This window comes from Archocentrus centrarchus, chromosome 12 (genome assembly GCF_007364275.1).
Source record: "Archocentrus centrarchus isolate MPI-CPG fArcCen1 chromosome 12, fArcCen1, whole genome shotgun sequence".
NCBI lineage: Eukaryota > Metazoa > Chordata > Actinopteri > Cichliformes > Cichlidae > Archocentrus > Archocentrus centrarchus.
Window position 1 is genome coordinate 19,089,047 of NC_044357.1, and position 27,576 is coordinate 19,116,622.

The 27,576-nt window shown below is 39.9% G+C and overlaps 1 protein-coding gene across 1 annotated transcript in view; it reads right to left on the reverse strand.

Moving 5' to 3' along the window:
* Positions 1 to 195: 195 nt before the first annotated feature.
* The window catches only part of unc13bb (unc-13 homolog Bb (C. elegans)), a 76,850-nt gene continuing 49,469 nt past the window's right edge, over positions 196 to 27,576 (reverse strand). Inside the window, exons 12-48 of the mRNA XM_030742976.1 lie at positions 19,491 to 19,537; positions 19,229 to 19,307; positions 18,919 to 18,924; positions 18,239 to 18,313; positions 16,585 to 16,804; positions 16,156 to 16,383; positions 15,920 to 16,061; positions 15,455 to 15,624; positions 13,722 to 13,837; positions 13,111 to 13,274; positions 12,455 to 12,605; positions 12,211 to 12,279; positions 11,890 to 11,979; positions 11,591 to 11,728; positions 11,333 to 11,463; positions 10,994 to 11,079; positions 9,670 to 9,796; positions 9,427 to 9,523; positions 9,100 to 9,243; positions 8,512 to 8,589; positions 8,305 to 8,382; positions 8,125 to 8,145; positions 7,651 to 7,695; positions 7,479 to 7,511; positions 5,486 to 5,500; positions 5,303 to 5,323; positions 5,141 to 5,167; positions 4,100 to 4,188; positions 3,773 to 3,919; positions 2,949 to 3,072; positions 2,804 to 2,857; positions 2,569 to 2,646; positions 2,188 to 2,335; positions 1,851 to 1,907; positions 1,518 to 1,610; positions 1,247 to 1,406; positions 196 to 981 (exon numbers count right to left, since the gene is read on the reverse strand). Coding sequence (XP_030598836.1) covers positions 696 to 981; positions 1,247 to 1,406; positions 1,518 to 1,610; positions 1,851 to 1,907; positions 2,188 to 2,335; positions 2,569 to 2,646; positions 2,804 to 2,857; positions 2,949 to 3,072; positions 3,773 to 3,919; positions 4,100 to 4,188; positions 5,141 to 5,167; positions 5,303 to 5,323; positions 5,486 to 5,500; positions 7,479 to 7,511; positions 7,651 to 7,695; positions 8,125 to 8,145; positions 8,305 to 8,382; positions 8,512 to 8,589; positions 9,100 to 9,243; positions 9,427 to 9,523; positions 9,670 to 9,796; positions 10,994 to 11,079; positions 11,333 to 11,463; positions 11,591 to 11,728; positions 11,890 to 11,979; positions 12,211 to 12,279; positions 12,455 to 12,605; positions 13,111 to 13,274; positions 13,722 to 13,837; positions 15,455 to 15,624; positions 15,920 to 16,061; positions 16,156 to 16,383; positions 16,585 to 16,804; positions 18,239 to 18,313; positions 18,919 to 18,924; positions 19,229 to 19,307; positions 19,491 to 19,537 — 3,834 coding nt within the window. The 3' untranslated portion in view covers positions 196 to 695. The remainder of the gene's footprint in view (positions 982 to 1,246; positions 1,407 to 1,517; positions 1,611 to 1,850; positions 1,908 to 2,187; positions 2,336 to 2,568; positions 2,647 to 2,803; positions 2,858 to 2,948; positions 3,073 to 3,772; positions 3,920 to 4,099; positions 4,189 to 5,140; positions 5,168 to 5,302; positions 5,324 to 5,485; positions 5,501 to 7,478; positions 7,512 to 7,650; positions 7,696 to 8,124; positions 8,146 to 8,304; positions 8,383 to 8,511; positions 8,590 to 9,099; positions 9,244 to 9,426; positions 9,524 to 9,669; positions 9,797 to 10,993; positions 11,080 to 11,332; positions 11,464 to 11,590; positions 11,729 to 11,889; positions 11,980 to 12,210; positions 12,280 to 12,454; positions 12,606 to 13,110; positions 13,275 to 13,721; positions 13,838 to 15,454; positions 15,625 to 15,919; positions 16,062 to 16,155; positions 16,384 to 16,584; positions 16,805 to 18,238; positions 18,314 to 18,918; positions 18,925 to 19,228; positions 19,308 to 19,490; positions 19,538 to 27,576) is intronic.

Genomic DNA, 27,576 nt, shown 5'->3' on the forward strand with positions numbered 1-27,576 from the left:
CCAGGACTGTGCCCTAGCTAGCTGTCACTCATTCATCAAACAAAACACTCCTTTATGAGAGAAAACACATTTTCACATTTACCCAAACCATCACCAAGGACCTACAGAATATGGTATTAGAAGACCAATTTACATCACATATTCACAATTTGCAGAGTGTAAGGCATAAAAACACTTGGCCACGGTTTGGGGGGGGGGGGGGGGGGGGGGGGGTAAGGTGGGGTTATTGCACAATAACACAGGGAGGTGCAGAGACATGTTTGGCCCTTCAGCAGGACCTGGCATCATCTGTTCCCTTGAGGCGATGACAAAGGGGTGAAAAACAAAGTTAAATAGATGATCAAGTGGTTACTGACTTATGAAACAGCTGGTGAGTGTGAAGCTTGAGTGAGCCGGTGGCTATGCAGCTATTTGCTGAACAGTTATTATTAATAAAATAATAATATGATTGTTTGAGGAACACTGCAAAGTGACTGTTGGCCAAAATACCCAGAGTGAGAACATAACAGTGACATAAGAGAAATGGCAAGTCACCACCAAACAGTCAACAGCAGCTAAGACATATCAAAGAAAGAGTCCACATGGCCATCTACAATGAAAAATCTCTGCCTTCTGTCACATGCAATCCCTCCTTCATTCAGGAAATTAGAAGACGTCCCATCCTATTGCCTTTCCCTCTCGTTCTTCAGGTATCCTCATCTGCCCTCCTCTGCTGATCGAGTTTCTGACTTCAACCTCACAAACTCCTTGGCCACGTCATCATTGGACCTTTGAGAGAGGATTCGCAAGGCGGTGAGACCTGTGTCATCCATGTATATGCGTTGTCCCAGAGGGCACCACATGGCGCAGTTGCCTTTCTCCATGATGTCTCTTAACTGTATCACAACCAAACCCACCACTCGATCGGCACGGCCAAAACAATAATCTTTGACGCTGGCTTGCAACTCATAGCACTCAAAGCCATCTTGGTTACCCAGAACACTGTGGACAGAGAATAAAGAGTTGCATGCTTTGAGCAGCTTATTAGGATGTCTGTCAGCTTAAACCTGCAAAACACTTTCAGGTAGTGTCTCAACATCAGTGACATCACTGACCCAGTTTTGGATTTACTTTTCTAATAGAATTCTATTCAAACTGTAATGCGCAAGTTCCATAATGTACATATAAATTACATATATGCATTTGAATTAGATCTGACCTGCAGCCAAATAACTGTTAAATTCCAAACCAGCACTGCTACACTTACAAATGGAAGGTTTCGTTGAACTTGGGAGACCAGCTGTTGTTTTTGGACTTTGTCTGGAATTTCCGTTTCTTGTCGCCGAGGTGAGGACCGATCATGGTGATCTCCACAAAGGGTCTGAACATCCCAGACGTCTGCCATTTTACGTCACTGGCCCCCACAACTGTAGTAATAAATGTGTAAACCAGGTGATGTGGCCAACTGAAGAGTCAACAGTGCTTAAAATGCCACATTTTCAACATCGGTTTATTTAAAAAATTATCTAAAAACTGACCTTTAACAGTAACTTTCCGCTCTCCACTCTTTGGATGAGTGTAAAGCTCAACGTGGATACACACCTCTCCAATGGGCTTGTCCACACCTGAGCCTAGTTTCATGCAAACACAGATACATTAAGTGAGGCTACACATGGCTCTACACAGGCATTTAAAAGAAAAGAAAACCAGCTAATAAGGCAGGGTCAGGATGAGAGGAAAATGCAGGAGGAGAAGACGGGTTAGGAATGACCTACTAAAATGAGTTTCACAGAATGACAAAACCAAACTGTGCAAAGGGAGACTGTGTGGGGGAGAGAGGGAGGTTGGCAGATGATTTCAAAGAAACCTACCCCTGCTGGGTTGTATTTTTTCATTGGGAGTTAACCTAATACCCTTTCCATTGTGCACTGGCACAGAGGCAGCACAGGAGATAAAGAGAAGACAGGCATGATGTCAACAAGTTCCAGCATAAAAAAAAAAAAAAAAAACATTAAATACAAAAAGACAGAGCTGCAAAAAAAAAAAAAAACAACCCCTGCTCCCTCTAAAAAACAAACAAAAAGAAACAACAGGCAACAGTCAATGAAATGTCTTTCTTATCATTAGCACACAGCACCCTCTGCTGGTCTACATTTGGTAAGCCTTTTTTTTCTGTACATTTTACCATTACATAGCTTTATCAATTACCTTGTGCATGCTGTGTGGTCACAAACGTCTTGATAAGCGTGTCTGTTGTCTGAGTATAGAGGGAGAGAGCGTGGCGCAGTGAGGACAGCTCAGGACTCTTCTCCAGGAATGCCTTCTTAAGCCCGTTCCCTCCTGCATGGAAATATTGCTGCAAGGAAACAGAGGGTGAGTTAGGACATGAATATCTTTATGAACAATTGGAAGATTCCAATATTTTGTTCAGAATATTCTGAAATAATTTAGAGCAAAAAAAATTAAAAGAAGCTTTTAAATGTATGGCCACAAGCTTGCAGATACTTGATTAGTGGATAAATAGTTGATGAAGTTAATTTGAGCCATTTACCCTACATCCTGAAACCAGAACCTGCAGCACCAACTGACCTTAATTGTGTCCAGTGCCACATCCATGACAGCACACTGCCGGGGAGACAGGCTTTTAGCCTCCCCTGCCATGTGATCCTGCACAGCAAATGATGAGCAAGGAGGTGATTAAATCTCATAAAAATAGTTACACTAACTCTCAGTAAGAACTTTTTTGGTCCCTTCGTTAAATTAGGGTAACACCAAAGAACATTTCAGCACACTTATTGTAAAATATGTGAAGGCATTATGATACCTTGAGTTTGGAGAGCTGACCCAGTTCTTTTGCAGCTGAGAGAATCTGTGCTCCCTGGAAGATGAGAAAAATGAAGTTATTTATGTGTATAAAAAGTTAGGAATTTTGCAATAACCAGAAATAGGCAAAGACAATGCTGACTCACAAAGGTATCATTGCCCTGGGGCAGGACAATAGTTTTTTCCAGGCTGGTCATTACGATCCTCCAAAGCTCCTTGAGCACACGCTTCAATACGGTCTTCTCGCATACAGTGGCGAAGAGCGTCAGTCTGCAAAAACATGAATTCACACGCACGCAGAAATTCTTCACATACTCTCACAAAATGTTTTGCTGTATTTTGTTCAGTTTATTTTGAACATGTTAACAAAATACAGAAGTCATTTAGGAAAATAGAAAAGAAAAAATATATACAAAAATAAAACACTACAATATCACTTTACATTTGCTAAATTAGTTTACATATCTGAAAAGGATTGCAAAGAAGTGCAGACTTTTTTAATCCCAACCTTTCTCCATAAGTCATATTTACACAAAATTTATACACCATGTGAAATACAAAATAGCATCATCTATAGTTTTTATACTTCATAACTTTACATCCACACATCAACAACAAGTATCTCCAATTGCTTGAATGTTGACTGCAAAATCTGAATAAGCATGAGATAGCAATTAAATAAACAAACATTCAAACATCTTCCTCTTCTTTATACTGTACCACTTTTTTGAGCTGCTTTATGTTTGGACACATCTTCAGCCATTTCAGTTTCACTCCACACACAGAAACAAACTTTTTCCCCTAGTAATACGTTCATTAACAGCTTTGAAGCTGCAAAAACCCCTTCAATTATAATTTTGTTCTCTTACAGAAAACATACTTTGAATACTTCCCAGTTATAAAATCAGTCCAAAGGGAAGTGCAATGAATAAACAGAAAACACTGTAGTTTGGCTAACGCAACTACTCACTTTCCATCCAGGAAGTCCATGAGCGGCCGCAGCATGTTGTCAGAGTCAGCCTCGACCTGGTTTGTGTTGTTGGCATTGGCCGGTCCTTTGATCTGGTACAGCAAAGATGCCATCTGCCGCATACACTCATTGATGCGACTCTGAAAGCTGGAATGGAAAAAAAAAATATTATATATATATATATATATATATATATATATATATATATATATATATATATATATATATATATATATATATATATATATATATATATATATAAATCAGCACAAATGCGTGTGAGCTTTCAGTGTTGGCTGTATACATATATCAGTACAATGTACATACCTGTTCCCAAAGGTTCTGCTTAGATCATCCAGCACGTTGTTCAGCCTCACCTGCAGGTCATTCAGCAAGTCACAAGCTTCTGTGTCCATCTAAAGACAATCAAAGAGACACACGCCCAGGAAGGATAAAGAATCAGTTTGACTGAGGGTTATGTGTTGAATATAGGAGAGAGGAGGTTTAAAATACATTGTCAGAAAAAAATAAATAAATACAGACTCCTCAAAGATTTTCCAAACTTTGAAAATAAAGGAAAAAAAATGACAGTAGGTACCAGCTATCCCAGTGAACGGAGGTCGTGGAACCATTAAACAGCAGTTCAGAGTTTCAGTCTGATATTTGCAGCTTTTGGCCAAAATACCATGAATTACCTTTGAACTCCTAAAAGCTGCACTTCACAGTAAAAGCTTAAAAGCTGTGAATGGCAGCAAGATATTAACAAGAACTTCAATAGCATGTAGAGATGAAAAAAAAAATGTAGCTTCTCTTCAAATTGTAAAATGTCTGCATTCTATGCTCCTGCAGCAGAGTAATTTGAATCTGAGATGCCTTAAAAAGGAAGTAGAACAAATAATTACACATGCATAGATCACACTTTTTTCACAGCAGTCTCCAACTTTCAAGAGGTGGATGTTAAAAAAAATTGCAGTAGATATATTACAAGTAATAAGCCTTACAAGGACAATGATATGAGGGGGAAAAAGTAGGAAAAATCCATGAATTACTGTAACTCAAGTATACCTATCTCAGGTATACTGAGGCATCATCTAAATTAGCACAGCCTGGAGGGGAGCTAAGCCATATGGATGAAGCCATGGTGTGGCTCATTAAGTCAATGATTCAATGGCCTTTTGATTCATGGCCTGTCAGGGCTAGGTAGCACCATTAGTGAGAATAAACTGAGGGGTTTGTGCAGGGCACCATGAGAGGAGGCTGCAGGGAAGGAAAGGCAGCTAGGAATGAATTGATGCTGTGTGTGTTTTTTCAGCTTTTTGGTGCATATGGAAGCATTAATAATGGATGTGCCTGCGCACCTACACTCACCTTTTTGTCTTCAAATGAATTTTCAGTCTACATCAGCACAGAAAGGTGAAGATAACCACAGTTAACATTTCCCACTTGGAAATGGATTTTTATTTATATTAACTGGGAAACTACAAATACATTGACTTCACAAGGTGTTGCAGCAAAAGAACTGGTGCCTACCTTTTCTACTGGTGCATCCATCTTTGAATGATGGGAATGTTTGTTTGTTTTTTATTAGAGAAAAATAAAAATTGTCAAAAAAATTATTTTCAACAAGCCAACAACATGGTTTATTAAAATTTAAAGTAAATTATAAATACTGAAAGTTTTTCAATGTGAAAAATGTTTGATATTGATACCCACCTTCTCCACTTCAGACTATTGCATTAAAAAAAAAAAAAAAAAAAAATTATAAAGAAAAACACAAATTAAAGAAAGGGTATGGAAGAAGACTCAGAAATGCTTTAACGGGGAATGAGAGTAGGTTTGAGGAAGACCAGGTAAAATGCCACTGGAAGATGGTGGAAATTCCCACCCCAAATAATGACAAAGACGATCACAAGGAAGTGTTGTTTCAGTGGGACTGATTATGACTGCTGTTGTTCGGAGCAGGTACAATGCAATGGAGAAAAGGCGCGCAACAATGACTTCAAGTGAAGTTAAAACCATTCTGGACTGCAACAAACCTCAGCCTCTATTTTCTCCCCTAATTCCTCCTCCTCTTCCTCACTCTCCTCAAACTATGAGTGGTGGTAAAAAAGACAACACACAAAATATGTAAGGCTCATCATTACCAAAACCAACCATAATTTAAAAAAAACATTTGTCTTCCAAGTGAGAATATGCAGTCATGTGTTACTAAACATGTATGCATATACGCTGGACTTGCCTGCCAAGCTAGTGTAGAGTTGAGCTAGAAAAAAAAGAGGAAAACATCACTGTGACTTCACTCTGCCCTATGAAATATATAAATGAAGCTAACCAGTAAGAATGCAATGGGTAAAATAAGCTAAAACAAACAAACAAAGATTTATAATAAAATAAATGTATCTTTTTTCATACTGACTTTTGTGATCGTTTAGCTGCAAGCGAAACAGAAATACCTGTAATTTCTAGAAAAGATTGTGGATAATCATAATTCTGCTTATTATTGCTACCAAATGAAGTAGGCAAAGATGTTGAAAGGTCAGAGTTTGGTGGTAAATATGCATTAGAACAGGCAGTATCTGGAATATTAGGTCCCTCCCCTTCTCCCTGGATAGATATGATTTAAATATGATATATATTATATATATGGTGATTGGATTAAAGAACTAAGCAAAGTACAAAATGAAGGCACTACAACATTTTTGTCTGTAATACAGACAGGGAAAACTAAAAGGGGAAAAACCAAAACAAAAAATAAAAATCATACAACTAGTGTACATTAGATTGATAACAGGCAGCATACTATAACATGCACACTAGATACAGTATGCACCAAGCATTCTTGGTGTTGGCTGGCATGTCCTCCAATATGTCAGATTACAAGCCGGTCTGTGTTGTGCATGTGCAACACGCGCACAGCGGCACGGTCAAATAGTCAGGAACACACTCACAGCTACATGCTAACATGTTGTTTACATGGAGGATCTTGACTGTGAATAAAGACACAAAATTTTGCCGAGGGAATGAAAACATTCATAACAACAAACCTAATGAGACACCCAGATGAACAGGGACATTTTAAAGAAGCTAACAAAGGCAAGGTGGCTGAAGCTAAAGCTATCCAGAGCTCGGAGTCAGCCACAAACCTGCAGCCTCAGTATGACATTTGTTTTATTATATAAATCTGTTACATCTGTTTTTGTTTGGTAAGGTAAAATATGCCAAACAGTAGATGGACAGCAACTCATTTTCAGCTTATTATCTGTAACTCATTCCAGTGGTAGAGCACTCTATTTTCAGACTTGTTTAAAAGAGAGAAGATCCTGTAACATGCTGCAGTTTGGGGAAAACGGTAAAGTTTATTATTTTCTTTTATTATAAAAATAATATTCTGCATTGAAGAAAAGCTGGTTTTGATTTGTATATGCTGCCAATTATAGTTCTTAGCAAGAAAATAGGAATTGGGGCATCTAAATTTGGAAGCTAAACAAACTAAATCAAAACTACCACAGCTGACACACACAGAGGACACTACAGTAGCTCAGCTACCCAGCATGATAAATTAGAGTTGTTCACTACATTATGATGCTACTGGTCTTTAAGTGAATATTCCACAATGCGAGCTACAGAAGAGCAGACTATGATATACTACACTAAATTTTCCTATTGATTAGTTAGAGTCGTAACTGCTACTATCCACAATACCCACTGGAGGCTTGGCTTCATCCTCAGTTGCAACCTGCTATTCAAGCCACAGCAGAAAGGAAATAATCAATATGGAGCTCCACAGCGCACCATTAAATTAATTAAATTAGATTAGAACGATGTACATTTATATAGATAAATTATCCGCTCCTGAACAGACTCTGATGGAAACCTACCTCCTCTTCTGCCTCCTCCTCATCCTCTTCTATGATTTCATTTAGCTTTAATTGTAAAGTGAACACATTTGGTTGAAATGTTGAAATCATTCTACAATCACTACAATAATACCAAGAAAAGAAAAGGCTTCATTACAGCTAAAGTAGCTATGATACTGCACGCAGAAACGTAGTAGAGGATGAAAGCAGCGGGGAGGTCACAGCTGGGAGAAAAGTTATTGATTTTCAATGCTGTAGCTATGACTAAATCAAGTCTCTGCCTCAATACGTTCTATTAGGCAGCACTGGGCGAACCACTGTAACCACTGACCTATGGCTACACTATTATTGACAGCCTCACATCAAACATTAGGCATACAGACTTGAAACATTTACAGCATAAACAAATACCACTATGGCCCAATCTAAACAGATCCTAATCCAGTAATACCTGCCATCTACTATAAATGATCTAAATTGCTATACAGTACATACCTGCGCTTCTTCTGTTGCAATCTGACACGAGATACGTAAAATGCAACTGCTGCATAGCAAACTTTACAATTTCTGTTCGTCAATGACTTTTTTTCCCCTTCATATGAATGAAGCAACCAAGTTATTGACACTGGATACCATCATGCTGCATGTCTTCATATCCATCATCTTTAAACTCACCTGTTTGGCACCCATTGACTCAAACATCTTTTCCAGTTGGATCCTTAACTGCTGAACATTATTCATTAGGACACAGGGCTACAAGAAGACAAACAAAGAGGAAAGTTAAGAGTGCAAAAATGCCTTTTTTTTAATTATTGTGCATGGTGTCAGTTGTAACACATACTTTTACAAGATAAACTACTGCAGGATTAGCAAACAACTTACAATCTTCTCCTTGTCAATGTAAGAAGGAAAACTCTTGGTCAGAATGGCACTGTACTGCAGAAGAACTTTGGCAATTGTCTGCAAGAATGAGGCGAAGTCAAGGCATGCAGAAAAAAAAAAAAAGTTTAAAATCAAATTACTTGTGATAAAACTCTTCAATGCTTAGAGAGGGGATTATATTATACTTACAGGACTGCATCTATGGATTATTTCACAAACTAATATAAATATTCCAAAATGTTCCTTAATGTATTCTCTATCATGGAGACAAAACTCTGTGAAATTTTGTTCAGCCTCCTTTTCCACTGGGGGGGGAACTGTTAGACCTAATTCAACAATTCAATTTTAATGAGGCAATAAAAAATTCCTTTTTACAAAAAGTGTGAATATCCCTCAAGACAATGCTGTACGGTAGCAGTTCAGTAATTTTTTCCCTCATATGTCGTGGTGTTTCTAAGAAACTTTGGAAGTCAAAGACAAGTCAAGTCATTCACTCTAGAAATGTTATACAGAAATGCACACCGCATTTCAAGTAGGCCAATCAAGCTGGTTTTACTTTAGGTTTCAATATCCGGTGGAGCCGATTACCTTGGAAAAGCGGCGACTATACTGAGCCATGACGCTAGGATCAGGACATTCCAGTTTCTTGATGATCTCAAAGCTCTGGTTGAGCTGGGTGAAGATGTCCACCACAGAGCAGGAGAACAGAGCATGCTCAGATGTCTGCTGGAACTGAGATGAGTACACAAACAATATTTACTTTTTTATCGACACACTTATAGTAGATAAAACAACACCTACAAGCAACATGTAGGTGGTGAACAACAGGATATGAAGCAACTTTTTAATGTTTTTGTTAGAATTTTGATGGAATGGTAGCGGTTATATAAAAGGGGTAAATTCCAGTTTTCTTACTCCATCCTTTTTGTCTCTCTCCAGGGCTCCATGCATAAATTCCATAGAGACTTCCTCATTTTCGTCCAACCACTGCAGGACAAACTGCACAAACCATCTAAAAATGAGAAATAAAGATTAGCAAATGTCCCTTTTTATTTACAATGTTTCTTATTAGAGTTTTGATGCATAATCAAAGTCAAAAAATGGCAAAAACATTTGTCTTTACTTGCGCCTGTCACTGAACAAGTCAAATGCACTTACGATGGGTAGTCAGGAATAACGCCCTTAAAGACTGGCAGCTCCTTGACATATTCATTATAGAGCCACTTGACCTTGAAGTGCAGGTTCATGTAGTCTGTGCTCTTACATAGTCTGTGCTTCTCATGCTCTGCAGGTATAAAAACATAAGGAGGCGTGAGCCAAGTGAACCCCCCACCCCCCCTACAGGATTTGAGGATTAAACCCAAGGTCCCCATTTTAGCTAAACCTAATATTAGGGCTTTAGAGTCAAACGAATCAAATGAGTGCCTTTAAATGCTTTAAATTGCTGTTTATATTACAATTTACAGCCAGCCAAGTATAGAAAGGAGAAGCATTAATCGTACAAACAGTGATCATATGGTACATATGGGGATCTGGATATTGTGTCAAAACCTAAAAATCCCTTTTCTTAACTTAAATTCTAAGAATGAAGTTATGAAATAATTCTACAACATCCTCTTATTAAAAAAAAAAAAAATAGGCCTAATCCAAAGGCTTTCTTTGGGAAACATGTCCTCTGACAGTCTAATGCTCAACAAAGATGGAAGAACACACACACTAATCCCATCTCATAAATTTGCTCATTGTAGAATGTGGTGCAGCTGAATTTCCAGCTTGCTTTTGAAATTCTTTACTTTATTTATTTTAAATGTTTTTTTTTTCTTTTTTCATACTTTAACGAGATGCATTAAAGTCAAACAATGATCTGCTCAAACTGCTGCTATACTGATATAAGGTAGTAATACAATCATAAACAATGGTAACTTCTTTGTTTTTGCGTATTTATTGCTTAGCTTGAGAATTAGCAGATACTGGTTTCTTTTAATTGAACATAAGAGCAACAGAGTTAAACTGTAAGCACTGTAACTTTTCATATTAATTCTTCAAAAAAATGAAGGGGGCACCACACGTGTTTTGCTCTATTTTGTGAAACCGATATTTCACACTAGTCTCTGTAGGGGATTCATTTTGAGGACAAGGGCTAGAATAAAAGCCGAGTGCCCCCGAACACCAATAGCGCTGTGGAGTACAGTATAACAGAGAAAAAGTGCAGAGGGGCTCCAGGGACACATAAGCAGCTTTCAAATCCAGCCCATTTATTATATTTCCTCCAACTTCTTCAGTTCCATTGTGTCATTGCTACCCCAGTATTTCCTCTCCCCTTCTGGTCATTTCAAGTTTCCAGAGCCTCTTTTCTTATATACTTGTTACACTCTGACCCTCCAGCTTTTTCCTTTACTTCTAAGCAGACAAAATATACTGTACCGCCACAGTCTAACCCAGCAGAATAATCCTATATAGAGTGCAGAATACCAAGACCTACCTTCCATGGCATACTTCATATCCTGTGCAAACAGTGTCCACATGACCTCTGCTGACACCTTTCCTACACTGAGTTCTTGAGGGAACCTGAGAGAGATGAGACAAATGTGACAATGTGAAGCCTACTTTCTTCTGGGACCTAACAGACAAACAACAAATGCCTGAGTTTAATGAAGCACCCATACAAGTGTTCCAGACATCTGGAAAAAAAAAATCTCAAGACAGTGTTTAGCAAGTAAAACACTTTCTAAGCTCCTCTAGTTGAAGCAGAAACTAAAAGACCTGTGTGTTCCTTGCTATTTTAAGAGGGCAGAGATCAAGGAGTGGGGGAATGACTCACTGGTTCAGTACAGGTGTGTAGGAGTTTCTGTCCTCTTCAATGATGGAGACAATAAGCATGATGAGTTTGGGCCAGAAGTCCAAATTCTTGATGCTTGGACCTTGCTCCTCCAGAGGCAGCTCCTCCTTGTTCTGAATTAGAAAAAAAAAAAATGAACAGTTCACATCATAGTTGCCCCCTAATTAAAACATTTATTTACTTGCCTGCCGCTGCAAAGCACCAGTGTTGCACATTGCATGCTGCAGTTTTGTGACTCACTATGTCCACAGGCTGGTACTGTCTGCTGTATAACTCGTGGCAGTTATTGAAAATGTAGTCATATGTAGAGTTGAGACAAGCTTTGACACAATCCCTCACAACCTGACTGGCTCTGGGCGGAGACTGTAGCTCTTGGACCTGGACACAAGATGAAGATAGCAGCAGAGTCAGTCAATGACTGCACACAATCAGGGACATTTCATCAACCTGGCAATATCTGGCAACAACTTTAAAAAATAAAAATAAAAAAAAATCAAGTCGACAAAGTGATAAGCAGCATAAGAAAGTATGTTAGCTACCTTCATCCTGAAAAAGGTGATGCTGGTTAGAAGGTCCACAGTGGATTTCAGATCTTGCAGGCGATCCTTGCTGCTGGCAGGGAAGTGATTCTAAAGAGGAAAAACAAGTTTCATTTACAAGTTAATGTTATCACAGCATGGCGACATAATGCTTTGTACACTTTTAAAAACTGCTGTTACTGTTTGTACTTGCAGAAAAATGAATACTGAACAAAAAATGAAGAGAAGAGCTTTTTTTTTAACTGACACTAAATGTGTACAGTATAGCTATACATTCAAGAAAGACAGAATATTTAGATATGATAGTTATAGGAATCTTACCCTATAACTAGAAAGGTCAATGCGTAGGGAGTTGTGCAGCTGGTCTAAGAGCTTGACAAAACGTTCTTTCTGTATGGGGAGAAAAACAGGAAAAGTGTCAGATGGTATGTTTGTATTAGAAGGAAGAACGAGAAGATATGAGAATGCATTTGTGCATAAAATACAATACTGAAAAAAGGCAGAGAAACGAAGGGGAAAAAACAAGCCATTTTGCTGTGTGTGTGTGTGTTACAGTAGTACAAACCCCAAAATTGGAAGCGGCAAAGCGGTCGGAGGCGGACACATTGGTGGAGGCTGTTGTGTGGGCGTAGAAGGCATTGATATTGGCCAGCAGGGTACTCATCACCGCAGGAACTCCAGGACACATGTACTTAGAAGACAGACAAGCAAAGTGCCTGCAAAGAGAAGCAGATGCTAAGCTTGGTAAGTACTTGGGCAGAAAGCCACCTCTTTCCCAATGTGTACCTGCTCACACTTTGTTGCAGTAATGTCAGCATCCAGTGCTGACAATACTTTAAATGACCTTTATTTTGACATCCTATATCTTCTAAAGGCTCTTGTTTTCATGTGATAATTTCTATTAGAAATTGTCAGGCTACCTGCCCATCACCTACTTGACACATTTAGACTGAATAATAGCCCACTGAAGCATTCTTTCTGTGAATGATTGGCCTAGCTAATAGTCATCTGTATGGATGATGACATTGCATTGAGACAAATCCATCCTCAGCCTGTTTATAACTGACTCTCCTTCATCTGAAGGCCAGGGAATGACAATGGTATAAAGAGGCACTTTGATATGACTGCAAAAGGCAGAAAGACAGGGGAAGGAACAAGGGGATATAAGAGGTAACACACACTGACTGGTAAGCCCTATTCACTGTGACGTCTCAGACTCACGTCATGGCCTGGTAGATTGACTCAATCCCATAGCGCATGGCAAACTCATCCACTGTTTCTTGTCCCACATCATCGAAGTATACTTTCCAAGAATCGTCTCCACGAGCCTCTGGGATTTTTACCACACCTTGACCGAGCACATCGGTTGAATGGTGGAACACGTTCTGTAATGGATGGAAATGGACAGAGTTAATCTAATTCAAACAAACTTTAAAGTCTACTCTAAAGTTTGAGAAGTGATGGTGGGTTTTTAAAAATTTGAAACAAATATGATGGGGATGTTGCAATTTATGATTAATATTATTTTTACTGGATGTATGCTGGACACAGAATTTAAAACCTTTGGCTTTTCTGATTAAGGGATTTTCTGTTTCATAAGCACAGGTCCCTTAGGCCTGATTCAAAATTTGATTTGGTATTTCAGGAAAGAGGTTGGATTATGGAAGCATCACTGTGACTTTAATCCTGTTCAAATCTATCACATCTGCAGTCAATCTGTGCAACACACTGCAACAGCTACAATATTAGTTGCAAACATTGTTGCAAACCCTTTGTGTGCAGAATATCTGGTATTTTTAGATAATTAATTCAGTTTCTGTAGAATCATATACCTCATGCAAACAAGTGTATTGCATGTGATAAGGAGCCACTTTCTCCTCTCCTTTGATCTCCACATTGATTTGGAGGCGAATGGCACCTGAGACAGCTGATTTGTCTGTCCTCTTCTCTGTAATTAAGCACAAATACAGTCAATCAGACACACATCGGGACCATCTTGATTCATAGCTCTAGTACGCTAAACTAGGTCTGTCAACACAACACTAACGACAGACTATTAGCATGGCAGTTCTATTGAAAGGGCTTCTGTTTCTACGGCGTGATGGCAGTCCAGAGCCGGCAATGCTAATAAAGTCCTCCAGCTGATAGTGAGTGTAACAAAGGCAGTGGGCTGTATGGGTCTGTGTCTGATAACAGAAGACATTTGAGCTAGAGCTTTTCTGGAGGTGGAGTGCTTGGCGGCTCACCCCTGCTATTTGCCCTGACAGGCAAATCATTAGGGGTAATTTGTACATGTCGCTAGAGTGGTCGATTTCCGACTGGAGTGCTGCTACTTGATAATCACATATCAAGAGGTGAAAGGGGGAGAGTCAGAGAGGGAGGAAGACAGAGATAGTGAAAATGTTTTTCTTTTTTTCCCCCCTCTTTCTTATAAACTAGACATATTACAGCATTAATAATTAATTAAGCATTAAATTCTAATTAATAATAAAATCTCAGAACAAAAGAAATATTTAATGATATAGTTATGAGGGGGATATTAAACCAAGCAAGTCAAATCTTCCAGCTTAAAAAAATAAAAATAAACAAGCAAAAAAAAAAAACCCACTAGATTTATGGGCACATTCATATTCGGTGACATGCTGTTCCACTCGAAGATTTATTACTGCTGCCATTGAGTCAATTTTAGCAATTTAATCAAGCATGAACAAAAAATGTGCTTAAGAAGAGTGAACACCTCACCCTTACATGCAACACGAATGTGGAAATGTGACAGCGATTAAACCCATATGAAGAGATACTAAGATGCAAAGACAGTGATTCAGAAATATTATTCCAAAGACAATACTGTTTGTCCGAAAGACTGGGATTAGATTTGATCCTTAGAGGTATTCGGGCTACATTTATTCATGCAGTACAACTACTGTAGTGCTCATATAGACTAGAACAAGGGCCTGATAAATCACATCCTGTATACTTGTTAATTATTGTATTCAGGCATCATCCTACTAAAACACCCTGCATACACTGGGGGAGAGAACTGGGGGATTATGATGAAACTTTTTTTCCCCTTAAAATGTTCACAACCGCCTGCTAGAAGGCACAAACTCATTTAAAATGTAATCAAATAAGCCAGTATTGTCACGCAGCCCAACACAGGCCTTAGGGAAGCAACATGCCTGGATATAAATACGTTTGCTGCAGGGAAAGGAGATGTGACTAATGAGGTACAAACAACGGACTGGACTTGCTGAAAGCAGGACTCTTAGTGCCAAATAAAACAATATAGATGTGAAATTAATGTAAAAAGCAAATGAGATGCAGGTTATTGTGGAAGTTAGAGTTGGAGCATTAGACAAGAAGCCTAGCAAGTAAAACAGGCATGGTAACATGATACAAGGTGTTATCAAAAAGTTGGCCTTAAATCGTGAATTTTAGGGGAACTGGTCCATTTCAATTTGGCTGATCCACACTTCCTGTTATGACCACTTGCACTGTGCAGTCTTTCTTTCTCTGCATATACTGTACAGTTTTCTTCATAAAAAAGACAAGAAAGCCAACTGACCCAGGTTGTACCAGACATCCATTTCTCCGCTCAGCGTACGGACTTCAATGATACTCTGGCCCAGGAAATCATCAGACTCCCTCTTCAGACGCTGCTTCACCCTGGACTTGATGTCATCATCTTCGTCCCACACTCGCACTTTGATCCGGTCTGAAGAATTGTGGCACTCACTAACAAAGAAAAAGCAAAGGAACAACAACAACAACAAAAACATAAACTAAAAAATAATAAGCTACAAGATGATAGGTAATGTAGTAGAATGCAGTGAGGATTGAGGAAAGCGCTTGCAATGACAAGCCCTCAAAGAACATTTCACACTCTCTCTCTCTCTCACTCTCTCTCTCTCTCTCTCTCACACACACACACACACACACACACACACACACACACACACACACACACACACACACACACACACACACAAAGCGGTTTTGATTTCATAACCAAGAAATGTCGGTGACTCACAAGTGGAACTTTTCCTCCCAGACTGGATTGAGGTTGCCATAGATGGTCTTTGTTCTCTTTTTGGTCTTGCCCACCTGAACAGTGACATATGGATCACTGGATCCTGTCTTGTCTTTTGCCTGAAGTCCTTGGGCACAAACAACTAACAGAGATGCAAGAAACGATCAAAAATTACAATGTGTGCAGGTAACATACTGTAACTGCAAAGTTGTGGTTGACCTGTGAGGGTGGAATACCTGTGATGGTGATCTTGGCTGACCACTTTGAGGTCCCATCTAATACACTTTGTTTGATGGTCTTCATCTGCTGTGCATGAATGGCTTTGCTGATGGTAAACACTTCTCTGATCAGCTCAAAGATTTCTGGTTTGTTCCTCTCCCTGATCTTCATCCTGTCCTTCATGGCCATGATGATATTTTGAGTGCGGTCTTCAGCTCCATGTTTAGAGCTCTTTTCCGCAGCACCTAAATATTGTTTCCAAAATATATAAACAGCCTGAAATAAGTACTATGTCACTTCAGTGGTAACAGGTTCAAGCTTTTTCATGTGGGGAAATATGCTTAAACATTTGTGACAACATCGTGATGCATTAGCTGCCCATTAACATGAAAATGTTATTTTAGATCAATAGTGAAAACTTCCTTCAAAATTTCCCCAGTACTCACGCTGCAGACAGTCCGCATTGAGTAATTCTTGGCACTTTTCATGGCACTTGACCCCACACTCAGAGCAACGCATGCCTTGGCGTGCGATTCCCCACAGCAGCCCCTCACACTCGTAGCAGTATGTAGGTGTAGTTGCTGTCCACACCTCGAAGTTATGCGGTGTAGTGCAAGATATGGGGTAGATAAGAGCCTGCAGGGTCTTCTTGTACACATGATTTTTCTGCAGAGGTAAGAAGTTTTATTTATTTAATTGTTGATTCAGTTATAAGTAGAATGGCACTCAGCAGACTGCAGACCTCTCACACTCCAAATTTTCAATGCGCCGAAATACCACCCAATCTTGTCGTACTCCATCAAGTTCAGCTATATTTGGTGTTAGTTGCATGCCACTGGCTTTATTTCTTACTCTAGAGGAGTGAATTCTTTTTTTGACCCTATAATTTTCAGAATTGTGGATCATTAGATTTTATGGTCATGTTGCACCCTAATTCTTTTAGAGGATTCTGACTTATCATTATAAGATTAGATGTAAATATGTGAATGTTGTCCCTATCTCACAATAGTAAATAATCCATCCATCCATTTTCCTCCGTTTATCTGGGGCCAGGTCGCGGGGGCAGCAGCCTAAGCAGAAAAGCCCAGACTTCCCTCTCCCCAGCTACCTCCACTAGCTCATCCAGAGGGACACCAAGATGTTCCCAGGCTAGCCGTGGGATATTATATCTCCAGCGTGTCCTGGGTCTACCCTGGGGCTTCCTCCTGTTAGGACATGCCCAGAACACCTCACCCAGGAGGCGCCCAGGAGGCATCCTAGTCAGATGCCAAAACCACCTCAATTGGCTCCTTTTAAAGTGGAGGAGCAGCAGCCCTACTTTGAGCCCCTTGCAAACGGCTGCACTCCTCACCCTACCTCTTAAAGAGAGGCCAGCCACCCTTTGGAGGAAGCTCATTTCTGCTGCTTGTATTCCCGATCTTATTCTTTCGGTCACTATCCAAAGCTCATGACCACAGGTGAGGGTAGGGACGTAGAGCGACCTGTAAATCGACGGCTTTGCTTTCACGCTCAGCTCCCTCTTCACCACGACAGACTGGCGCAAGGTCCGCATCACTGCAGACGCAGCCCCAATCTGTCTGTCGATCTCTCGTTCCCTTCTCCTGTCACTCGGGAACAAGACCCCGAGATACTTAAACTCCTTCACCTGGGGGAGCAACTCGTCCCTGAGCCGGAGTGGGCACTCCACCCTTTTCTGGCTGAGGACTATGGCCTCAGACTTAGAGGTTGATTCTCATGCCAACCACTTCACACTCTGCTGCGAACCACTCCACTGCGAGCTGGGGGCAATGGGTCCGACTTATTGCCAGCTATACAGACCAAGCTCTTTTAAAAATCCTGTATCCAGATAGTGATCCAGATCACCACCATTTTAACAATTGTTCTGTGTACCAGCCCCAACAACACAGGAAATTTTCATTGAAACTTGTTCATAATTCATAACTTCCCTCCACCTATTGGTGGGCGAAGTAATGCCACGCTTTAGCTGGATTATAAACCGAAGGAGTCACAAACATGAAAAGTGTGTCACTGGACTTTTTTGCAACTGATATCATTATTCAAAATGCAAAGCAGAAGACTTTTTAAGAGTTTCATACTAACCAGTTCCTCGTCCTTGATTGATGATCGAGCAGCCATCGCAGATGCGATCCCTGCCTTCCTGGCTTGGACAAGGGACTGAACAACACATAACAAATACAAAGAAAAAAATTAGCAAACTTTGTATACAAAGTCAATACGACCCACAACCAAGCACAAGGGCAAAATATTACTGTAAAGGTAAGGTCAATATGGTTCAAAGGTTTGTGGGGTTGGTTATAAGGGTAGAGTTAGTAGAGTTACCGTTGTTTTGTTTTTTGTTTTTTTACTATGAACACGTACCATATGATAACAAACCCGTGTGAGTATTATTAGTATCAAGCCAGGTAGCCCAGTGCCAACATTATAAAACACCAACAGGCCTTTGTTAGTAGTGTATTCTATATGTTCTATCAGGTCAGTGTTATCACTCATTTGTTAATGGCTCAGCAAAGAATGAAAAAAAAAAAATAGCCCAAAAATAAAAGGTGAGGGAATGATTTCTTGTCAATGTATTTTAATGGGAATGTTAAGCAGGAAGAAAAGTAACCCAAGCCCAAAAGGATGCATGCATGTTTTCTTTGTAATTAACAGGAAGTATGGGAGAGATCAACATGCTATGATTGGTAACTACTGTTTTATCTGTCCTAATTTATTTTATACTTCAGCAGAAAAGGGAGTGTCAACTAGGTTCTATAACTTACCATAGCCTGACCAAGGAGAGTGAATGCATTCAAGAGAGTTGTGGGGAATAGTTTTGGGTTTAAAAGAGGAGGGAGAGAGAGATTAGCCGACTGATTTCATATTTTTCTCCATTCTGTGATAACAATCTCATCCCAAATTCAATGTAAAGAAAAAAAAAGAAAAAAAGAAAACTGACTTAGAGGGTGGGCTCACATACACAAAGATTCACAAAGACTCAGAGAAAGAACAAAACAAACACAATAAGATATGAAATACAGCATGTAGAGCAAAAAAAAGAAAAAAGAAAAGAAAAGATAAGTGAGTACTGACCACATCGCTGACCAATGGGATAGGCTTCTTTTTACGCAGATCTGGCATACTGTCAATTCCATACAGACCAGATCCTCCACTATGCACCAAGCAAAACAGTGTTGAAGTGAATACAGAGGCCCCAAATGGAATAACACAGCTGTATATAACACAAATTTTTCAGCAGAATCAAATTATTACAATTTTACACTAGTTTTAAAATACCAGTTTTTTGATGTAAATCTATCCAAACTTCACCAATACAACATTATGCATAACTTACCCTGCTTTGACCCACGCCTGTCGAGTACTGGGTTCGACATCTCGAACCTGAAAGTATTTGAAAGTATTCAAATGTGAGAATTTAGGCTGGTGGCTTACAAAGGCTGACATAAAGGACTATGTCATGAGAGGAGGAGGGGTTCATGGAAACGGACTTGGTTGAGTTTCACCTCTCTGATGTCACAGAACATGCAAAGTCAAAAAAAAAAAAAAGATAAGTCTTTAAAAGACAGGCTAAAATGAACTCTTTAATTATATATTATGTGAAATGAAACTGTTGATCAAGATTACAATATGCAGATGCAAACCCTCATAATGCATTTTAGTTCCAAATAGGACAAAAGCATTAATGGCAAAATTTTGTCTGGGAAACTACACATGCACATTAAAAATATAACCATCACTCATTTGTGAGTTGACAGTAGGGTTCCCTCTGGGGTTTGCTCTAATAGATAGATATTGTAGTATTTGAAAACATTATGGGGGGAAACATAAAGCAACAGCACAAAAACTAATACCGCAAACATTGGAAAGCTACAAAAAGCCCCTGATAAACTATTACATAACAGAATATGAAACAAATGTCTTACCAGAATAACAAAAATGCTTTCTGATCAAATATTACAAATCTGCACATATAATACAGTATATAATGTGTATTCAGTGCAATAAGCTTTGGAAACGGAGCATTTTTGTTGACAAAAAAAAAGCAAGAAAGGTATTATGTGGGGGGATGAACACAATTATCCCACAACAATAAAAAATAAATAAATAAAATATATGAAGCTAATATTGTTCAAGAACCTGATTATCTTCTCTCCAATAGTCTGCAAAGAAAAAAAAATGAGAGTATTTTAAATCAGGCTAAATAGCTGTAAATGAGCAAACACACACAGCACACTCAGAAAGCACAGCACCTAAGATAGACCACAAATCAGGGAATCACTCACAAATAAACGACAGTTTCGACATTACAATTATATAACTATATGAAATGCATTAGATCACTGTTAAAATACAAATTGAACAAATAAAATTACTGAAAAATACCTGATATAAACTCGTCTTGAGATTGAGATCCTTGGGATCCCTGGGATCCTTGAGAACCATGGGATCCCTGTGCCGATCTGGACAGTCTATGATGGGTTTGCCTCTTTTCCCTCAGAATACGTCGGAAATTCTCTATACGTTCTCTGTGACCGGCATCAGTCAGCCTGCCTTGATTTTCTTCATAAAGAATATGGTTTTCCTTTATGGGACTTAAGCGCACCTCATCTGGGTTACAAACTGGACCCAGTGGACTTTCACCCTGCTTTGCAGGACAGTGGTCTGGTGTTAGGTCAAAGTTGGACATTTCCTCATCTGTTGATTCTCCTTTTCCTTGTGACACCTCTACAGAGTGATACTCTGTTTGAGTGCCAGGAGAGGGGCTTGCTTTATGTGGAGATACTTGAAGGGAGCATGATAGATTCTCATGCATCTCAAGACAATCCATGTAGACTGAAGACTCACTGTCCTCCTTCAGAGTGGCAAAGTGAGGATAATTCTCCGTCAGGCTAACCTTTCTCTCTGTATAACCTACACTGCTCTGCTCATCCTTAGGTTCAGAGATTTGTCTAGCTAGGGGCGGCAATGCCTCAGATTCACTATCATCTTTTTCATCTTCAGTATTTGATCCTTCCAACTTTTTGAAAGCCCCTTTCAAAGCTGACCTGACGGTGAGTACAGCCTTGCTAAAACTTGTTGCATCAAAACCTACGTCAGCAGTCCTGGGTGTGTTCTCAGAATCTATTTCAGAAGACTCCACTGATAAAGTCTCTCCTAAATCCTCCCTGGAAATACTGTGATCTGTCCACTCCCTGTCCAAACTTTCGACAGAACCCAGATCAAGAGTGTCCCCAGATGATGGACAGTCATCACATGGTGAATGAGGCTCTAGGTAACCATCATCACAGTCTGTCAACAACACAGTGGAACAGCTCAGGCTCCTAGAGGGCCCACTCTCATGTTCATTTGCGCAGGCATCTGTGGTGTGGTATCCAGAACTACGTGAAAATGGACAGTTTGCAGCACAGTCACACTCCAGGTTTTCTCCCTCAACTTGCTGTCTCAGAGGCCTCCAATCCACCTGACTGGAAGAACTTGAAGGTGAATTATAATGGCTTCCAAACAACAATGAGAGATGTTCAGAGCTGTTATGAGAAGAATGACCTGATGTGCTACCTTGTGTGTCTTCTGTTGCACATCTGTTCCAAACACCTAAAAAGTTCTCTAGCTCTTCTCCACTGTTTGCACAAGAGGAGAGATCCTCTTCACTCCAGCCTCCTTCTCCACTAATACTGTGCTGAATATCAACAGATGGCCATCTGCCATACTCTGTGTCACCAGGAACAAAGCCTGCCTCTGGACAGTTGGAGCTCTGACATGATGACAAAGAACTAGTACTTTGGTAGTTGTGGCCACAATGAAGCTCCAGGTAGCAGAGGTCAGGCAAGTGCATGTCTGAGCTCTGCTCTGAGTACTCTTGATCTGTTTGATGGACTGATCTTCGAGTGGCTTGATCATCATGCCACTGTTTAGGGGATCTATGCGATGATACATATCCTGAATCTCTTCCATAATCTTTGCGATCCAAGAGAGGACTGGGGTCGCTCACATGAGGAGAGGAGATTGCGTTCTGTCTATCCAGACTTCCATGCCTGGTGTGAGGTGTTTGAGAAACAGGGCTAGGATGTGTTACAGCTGAAGCCCCAGAATATAGCTCACCTATTTCACTGAGCACTGCATCAACACAACAAGACACTTCATCCACTGAGCCTCGCACAGATGTTAGATACTGCCTCAGGTCAGAAATTTCCTCTTGGATCTTATTGATGCCTTTCAGCTCTTTCAGGATATGCTCTACTATGTTACTATGTTCTCCTTCCTCATCCTGCATCTTCTCCTTTCCTTCCTCATTTCTGATCCTTTCAAGGAGCCTGGGGATGGAATCCTCCACAACTCTACTGCCATGTTGGCAATCAGAATTTCTGTCTTTTTCAGATGTGGTGAGGTTAGCTTTTGTGATGGTTTTGTTGACTAATGACTGGTCATGAAAGGGATTATCTTCTGGCCCCTGTAGGCACTTCTGCAGCTTTTTACACAGGCTTTGCCCCACACTGGGGAGCTGCGATTTTTTCTTCTGCAGATCTCGTAGATCTCGCTTCTTGGGGGAGAGTGGAATTGGCTCAGATTCATGGGCTTCATCCTCTCCACTAAGGTGTCCTCTGGGGAACATCCCTGAGAAGTGGCACTTGTGATCAACTGTTCCCACACATGGACAAAACACTGCCTCTGTGACTCCTCCTCCTTAAGATAGGTCAAGTATGCCAGCATCTTAACCTGCATATGAGCAAGTATCTGCAAGTAAGTTATTTTGTTGAAAAAGCTATAAAAACCCATGTTTTACATCGGTCACATCTCGACTATTAAATTATAGCTAAACATGATCAAACTTTGGAACTATTAACTCATCTTACTTCAGACAATTACCTGGGGTATAGCTGCATAAATGAACAAGTATACACAAGTATAAGAAAGGCATTAACAGTAAAGTAGACACATTTTGAAAATAGTGATTTTGGATGTAAACTGAATGTTTTTTTTTATTCCCCAGAATGAGAAAGTAATTTCTGCATTTATTAAATTTATCTTTCATTTTTATTAAACTCGTGAAGTGAAACACTCAGATAAATGAAATGTGTGTTTACCTTTTTATGACCTCTAGACCAGATCAGAGTGGAGTTCTAACTGAGACCATGCACAATAATGCATTTCTTTTAAACATAGGACAGAAAGCTGCTTTACCTTCTGGGTGAAAGAGATGGTTGAATGCATTTGAGCACACATGGAATACCACTATGAGATACACTACTCTCAGTACAAATGTTGGATAGACATTGTTTTAACCAAGACTCAGTCAGAGTGGCAACTTCCAGTATGAACGCCATGCAGCTGCTTAGAGCTCTGTAATTAGGATGCTTTAGAAAGACAGCACAGTAATTAGATGACAGGTCAATTCTCTCTTCTGAGGCCATGCCATTCTTACACACCCTTACCAGCTGCGTGGCTTAATAGCTCTGATCCACTGGTACACACTGGAATAACAACTGAATTTCCCAACTCTAACATAAATCTGGTGATGGCATTAATTTATTCACAGAATACATTTTACATAGCTCTGTGATACTGTCTTCATCCACTGAGCAACCCTACTGAGATAATTACCAAATTATCAAAAATTTGGAAGATCTTGCAATGGTTCCAAGGTCAAGTTCTGTTAATCAGCCTACTTTGCTACCATCTGGAACACAAACTTAAGACTTGAATTTGGACAAGGCAGGATTTATAAGTACTACAGATATACTACTATGCAATTCTTTTGAGGCTTCTTAATGCTTCTTTTAAGAATTATAAAATTCACATTTGTCTCTTTTTATGGCGTTATCTCTTTGACTAACTATCTGATTGAAGCCTTAGCAAACCTTAGCTTCTAAAATATTAAATTACAACAAAATTACATATTTTACAAAATTGCTACACAATATAGTAATTGGAACGGCCTCAGATTAAAGTATGCTAATTTCTGAGGACTATGTTTTACAATAGCTTTTATTTTACACCATAATAAGATTGCATATCTTATATATGCCTTAGCTAAGTTTTAGGAAACTGAATTCCCTATTCTATTAGGTAAATAAGTAAGCAATCCAGAGATTATATAGTCTAATTGCTTACTACATTAACCCACCCCCGCACTTGAGGTCTCCAATAAGCACTTAAACACTGAAGGTGTGTGCTACCCTGATAAATGTTTAGTTGCCAGCAAAGTATAATCATCCAATCAGAACTGAATGTTTCAATCACAACTCTGAAAATGAAAATAAGCTGATGACCTTATCAGCTGAATGGAATCACCCTATCTAAAATTAACTGGCAGCATTGTGCTTCACATTAAAATTACATTTATAAATGTTCTGTCATTCTGGTGATCTTTTAGTCTACAAAATAAAAATAAGGAAAACTTGATATTTGATTTACAAACAATAAATTATGTTAGTTTTTAGAAACACTTCTGATGACTGTTTTTAAACAGGCAACCATAGTGAAATAAATGTGAGATGTTATTAATTAACTCACAGCCCAGGTTAAGAAAAAAATTATAAAAATTGAGGGGCTGCTCTTCCAAATGAGTCAACCTGCAGTAATCACTCTCTTTTTCTATCCATACTAACTGGCCCATGGCTTTCATTTAGAAGGAGACGAAGAGCAACAAGAAGAAGAGTTTGCATTAGATGGCTTCTCATCAAAGAGTGATATTTGGTTTAAACTTCAGATCAATTGAGTACTGAAAGAAGAGATGTTTTATTGACATTCGACACATTACTGGCAAAGCATGGTCCTATATCTCTGTACTATACTACTACAACACCTTCCACACAATAACTTATATAATATATATCATTAATCAAAATACACATGTGTTTAACAGAAATATATATATAAAAAATAAACCTTACCTTATATGAAAGAAAGAATAACCTGTAGATACCATTTTGTAAGACTGACTAAATCCAAAGGGTTGACCAGGAGCTCGATAATGACAATTCCCTGTTGGTTATGAAAATGTTTCCCCAGTTGTATTATTGAATATTGCTCAGTGTCAATCAAACCATTTTGGTTCAACTTCAAGAAAAATTAAAACCGCAAGCGGTGATATCGGGCCCTCGCACTCCGCGCGCGTCGACCTGTGGCGCTCGTCGACCCGTGCCGCACTCGGAGGTTTTGTGATCGTGATGGGTCTCTAGAAAGTTGAATTCTTTTATAGGAAAAGGTATCTTTTGCTCTCGGCATAGACGCAATGGAATATTTGGGGGTGTGGTCACGGCTCCAGCATGCAAAATAGGGCATGGGTCTGATTGACTTTTTTGATGGGCTGTTTGTCTAGATGATGTGGAGCCAATTTGGTCTCACTGGGTGAAATGCCCTAGGAGGAGTTCATTCAAATAGCAGGCCTGAAAATGGCAAAAATTGACACTTTCAATTGAAGATGCTGGACTTCCTGTAGGGTTTGGAGTATGGCTCCAAGAGACTTTTTTGTATGTCTTAGGATGTTACATGAGTGTGCAAAATTTCAGAGCTGTAGATAAAATGTAACTCAGGGGCTAGCTAAAAAACATGGTATATTATGATATTTAAAGCTGCCAGTAGGGGGCGCTCTAACGTTTATGGACTTTATGCATATCAATGTGTTCAGGGCAGGAGGCTTATCAAATAGATGAGGATTTTGTAAGGAATGGTGAAAGATATTTCATGTATTTCAGAGCAAAACTAATTCTGTGGACGGTCATACAAATTTTCATTTGCTTCTGTAGGGGGCGCTATTGCGCCTACAGTCTTGAATCTGTAGTTATGGATTCAGCCTGGGTGTGTACATGAGTGATTAAATTTTCAGCCTGATCAGACAAAGCATGTGCGAACAAGTGCACAAACAATTTTGGTGGTGAGGGAGAAAAACAAAGGCCAAATTTAATGGCCTGGTGTGACAAGGCCGTTTAATATTTTGTAAAGATTTCCACAATATTTGATGGGCTACTTGTGTAGATGATCTGGAGCCAATTTGGTGTCAGTGGGTGAAATGCCCTAGGACGAGTTCGTTCAAATAGCAGGCGTGGAAATCGCAAAAATTGACACCTTCAATTGAAGATGGCTGACTTCCTGTAGGGTTTGGGGTATGGGTCCAAGAGACTTTTTTGTACGTCTTAGGATGTTACATGAGCCTGTACATTTTCATACATGTAGATAAAACGTAGCTCCGGGGCTACTCAAAAAACATGCTATTTTAAGATATTCCGAGCTGCCACTAGGCGGCGCTCTAACGTTTATGGACTTTATGCATATGAGTGTGTTCAGGGCAGCATGCTTATCACACCACTGAAGTTTGAGCCAGATTGGGAAAGTTGGCTTTGAGTTACAGCCATTTTTGTGTTCATGGCGAATCATCGAACTTTGCCGTCCCATAAGGGTCACGCCCTTTTGTCAAAAAGTCACAGTTTTGAAAACACAGTAAGTCCAACTTCTTAAGGCTTTCCAGGTGAAATTTGAGATGGTTCTGCTAAACCACCTTGGAGCTGGACCTCCAAGTGTAAAATATGACATTTCCTGTTCCCACTAGGTGGCGCTGCGACTGATATTAAATATTGTCATATGTATGTGTTCAGGGGGGCACCCTCATCCTACTGGAGAAGTTTGATGCACATTGGATCATGTAGGTATGAATGAGAGGCAATCAAAATTTCATGGCGAATGATCAAAGTTCAAAGGGGCATAAGGACCCCTCCCCCTTGGCAAAAACTCACCATTTTCGAGATTTAGATTCCCCTGGGGGTGTAGGTTAGACAAACCAAATATGAAGATGATAACGTCTAAAACCTCTGAGTTATTAGAAAAAGTGTGAGGGCTGCAAATCGCCAAATTTGCATAATTAATTCAAAATGGCGGACTTCCTGTTGGGTTTAGGGCATGGCTCCCAGAGGATTTTTTGTGCGCCTGGACATGATATACATGTGTATGAAGTTTCATTCATGTACGTGAAACACAGCGGTGGGGCTCCAGTTTAGGGGGCGCTAGCGAGCCATTTGGGCGCGCCCTTGCCCGAGCCCATTAAAATACTTAAATTTTCACCAGGTGTGACGCATGTGCAAAGTTTCATGAGTTTTTGAATATGATAAAGCCCCCAAAAAGCCAATTCATTTGCCTGAATAATTAAAGCCGCAAGCGGCGATGAGCGGGCCCTCGCACCCGGCGCGCGTCGACCCGTGGCGCGCTCCAGCCAAGCCGCGCGTCGACCCGTGGCACGCTCCAGCCGAGCCGCGCTCGGAGGTTCTCGCAGACGAGAGAGTAGCGGGCTCACCCGGCTGCTGACAGCTCAGCAGGCTAGCCGTACTTCGCGTCGTTCCTCTCCCGCTTCCACTAGGTGGCATCGGTGAGTGCCCACTAATGAAAGTATCACAATGGTCTATGTAATGCCTGCAGCCATCAAATAAATT